The sequence below is a fragment of the Gekko japonicus genome, unplaced genomic scaffold (genome assembly GCF_001447785.1).
Source record: "Gekko japonicus isolate JY-2015 unplaced genomic scaffold, Gekko_japonicus_V1.1 scaffold2389, whole genome shotgun sequence".
NCBI lineage: Eukaryota > Metazoa > Chordata > Lepidosauria > Squamata > Gekkonidae > Gekko > Gekko japonicus.
The window spans coordinates 271,119-273,888 of NW_015175437.1; the positions used below are offsets into that span (position 1 = coordinate 271,119).

The following is a 2,770-nucleotide window of genomic DNA, read 5'->3' on the forward strand; positions in this document are numbered from 1 at the left end:
ACTAGTCTGCTTGCCCATGGCAAGTTAAAAATCTACCTCCAGGAAACCAAGCAGGGAAAACAAACCTTGCAAACTGGAGGAGAAGTGGCTCTTTTGTTTCGTGATGTGCCAAAAAGTTATGTGCAGGCCAGCAAAAAAATTTAGTGGGCTAGCAAACCTATGCCTTTAGTTATTTACTTATTTGCAAGAGTGAGAAAACCAAATGCAGACTGGAGGATTTTGTTCTTCCTAACCTCTACCCAGTGTCTGGGAGGGCACTCTGCTCACAGCAGATTGCAGCCATTGTCAAATGTGGTTGCATCGATGCACCTTTCCCCATGACACATCGTGGTAGTAAAGTGTCTAGCGGGCAACCCCCCCCCCCTCTTTGGGCCTTGGTGAAAGAGAGAAAGGAAAACAGCTGGAATCTTTCAAATATAAGCAAAAGGAACTTACAACACAACAAAGCAATCACAACACAACAAAGCAATCACGGGTCTGGCCTACCTTTGCAGTTCATTAAGTCCTTTGATTTTTGATGAACTAGGGCTCGACCTCAGGAAGTTCTGCTTCAAATTGAGATGAGTGAGGTCCTGGCTATAGAACAGGTTGGCCGGCAGATCCTCCAGGCTGCAGCACGAGAGATCCACTGAGCTTATTCGCTGTGACGCAATCTAGAAAGCACCAGAAATGTTTATGTTAAAAAATCACCAAAACGCAGGCATTTGTAGCTCTTGTTTGGAACTGGGGGTGCCAATTCTGCATTGTTCTTGTATTGAGTTCCACTAAGAGCAAGGTTGCCCGACCCTCTACAATAACGGCTATGTGGAAGATCAGGTGAACAGCTTGGCTTGATGATGCATCTCCTTGTTACCTTTTGTGTGGCTAGAATAAAAAGTAGAACAGGGCATAAGAACATAAGAAGAGCCCTATCTTTTACCTTTTGAGTGGCTGGAATAAAAAGTAGAACAGGGCATAAGAACGTAAGAAAAGCCCTGCTGGATCAGACCAATGGTCCCATCTAGTCAAGCATCCTGTCTCACACAGTGGCCAACCAATTCCTCTGGACAGAAACAACAGGACATAGAGGCCACCGCCTTCATGAGAACATAAGAAGAGCCCTGCTGGATCAGACCAGTGGTCTATCTAGTCGAGCATCCTGTCTCACACAGTGCCCAATCTGTTCCTCTGGACAGCCAACAACAGGGAGTAGAGGATGAGGCCTTCTTAAGAACCTAAGAATAGCCCTGCTGGATCAGAATTTACAGAATAACGACAATGATATGTGGACATTTTCAAGATGTTTTAGTCCCAAATTCCTTCTTTATTCCACAGGTCAGATGACGAACATCTCGAGTTTCCAGAGTTCGTTCCGAGATCTTTGTCAAAATTCTGTTTTGCTGTAATTTTTTCTCTCAAGCAATCCAATATTAGGAATCTCAATTTCAGAATGGCTATAAATAGCTCCTGTGTCAACCGCTAGTTCCTCAATGAACTGTTTGCAGCAATTCTCTACAGTTTGGTATATTCAGATTGCTGTGCCCTTTGTTGCATTGGTTGTATGTTCCTCTGGACAGCCAACAACAGGGCATAAAGGCCGAGGCCTTCTAAAGAACATAAGAGCCCTGCTGGATCAGACCAATAGTCCATCTAGTCCAGCATCCTGTCTCACACAGTGGCTAATCTGTTCCTCTGGACAGCCAACAACAGGGAGTAGAGGAAGAGGCCTTCTTATGAACCTAAGAATAGCCCTGCTGGATCAGACCAACTAGTCCAGCATCCTGTCTCACACAGTGGCCTACCAGTTCCTCTGGACAGTGAACACCAGGACATAGAGGCTGAGGCCTTTGTGAGAACACAAGAATAGCCCTGCTGGATCAGACCAATAGTCCATCTAGTCCAGCATCCTCACACAGTGGCCAACCAGTTCCTCTGGATTGCTAACAACAGAGCATAGAGGCCGAGGCCTTCATGAGAACGTGAGAAGAGCCCTGCTGGATCAGACCAATAGTTTAGTCCAGCCTCCTGTCTCACACGGTAGCCAACGAGTTCCACGGCCAAAAACAGGGTATAGAGGACGGGGCCTTCCCCCAATGTTGCCCCCTGGCTCTGGGATTCAGAGGCTTGGTGCCTCTGAATGTGGAGGTTTCCCTCAGCCGCCGTGGCTTCCTTGGATGCCCTTGAGTGCTAGCGTTTTGCGAGAGGGAGAAAAAACTTATCTTTGTCAACCCTCTCCACCCCATCCATATTTCTATAAACCTCTATCACACTCCCCCCTCAGTTGTCTCTTTTCTAATCTGAAAAGTACCCAACTCCTCAGCATTTCCTCACAGGGAAAGTGCTCCAACCTTCCTAACCTAAGACGACAAGTGGCATAATATTACTTCCTCAATGAACAAACCCAATGGAAGCAATTGGCAATGGGAACTGGCAGTAACCAACCAACCCTCCGCTAGGGTTGCCAAGTCCCCCTGGGGGGCGGATTTCCCCCCACTTTGGAGGCCTGATTTCCGCCACCGCGGAATTGGGCCCCGGGGGGAACTCCACCCCGGCGTGCACGTCAGCCGGAGGTGACGTGATGACGCCGGGCACGCTGGGGGCGGGGCCACAGCCATTTGAGGGGAAAACTCTATGTTTTACCCCCCACTTTGGAGGCCTGATTTCCGCCACCGCGGAATTGGGCCCCGGGGGGAACTCCACCCCGGCGTGCACGTCAGCCGGAGGTGACGTGATGACGCCGGGCACGCTGGGGGCGGGGCCACAGCCATTTGAGGGGAAAACTCTATGTTTT

General features: G+C 49.0%; 1 protein-coding gene across 1 annotated transcript in view; it reads right to left on the reverse strand.

Moving 5' to 3' along the window:
- The window catches only part of PHLPP1 (PH domain and leucine rich repeat protein phosphatase 1), a gene marked incomplete at its 5' end in the record, with an annotated part of 104,089 nt that extends 103,436 nt beyond the window's left edge, over positions 1–653 (reverse strand). The window contains one exon of the mRNA XM_015425846.1: positions 487–653. Coding sequence (XP_015281332.1) covers positions 487–653 — 167 coding nt within the window. The remainder of the gene's footprint in view (positions 1–486) is intronic.
- Between the last annotated feature and the right edge of the window lie 2,117 nt (positions 654–2,770).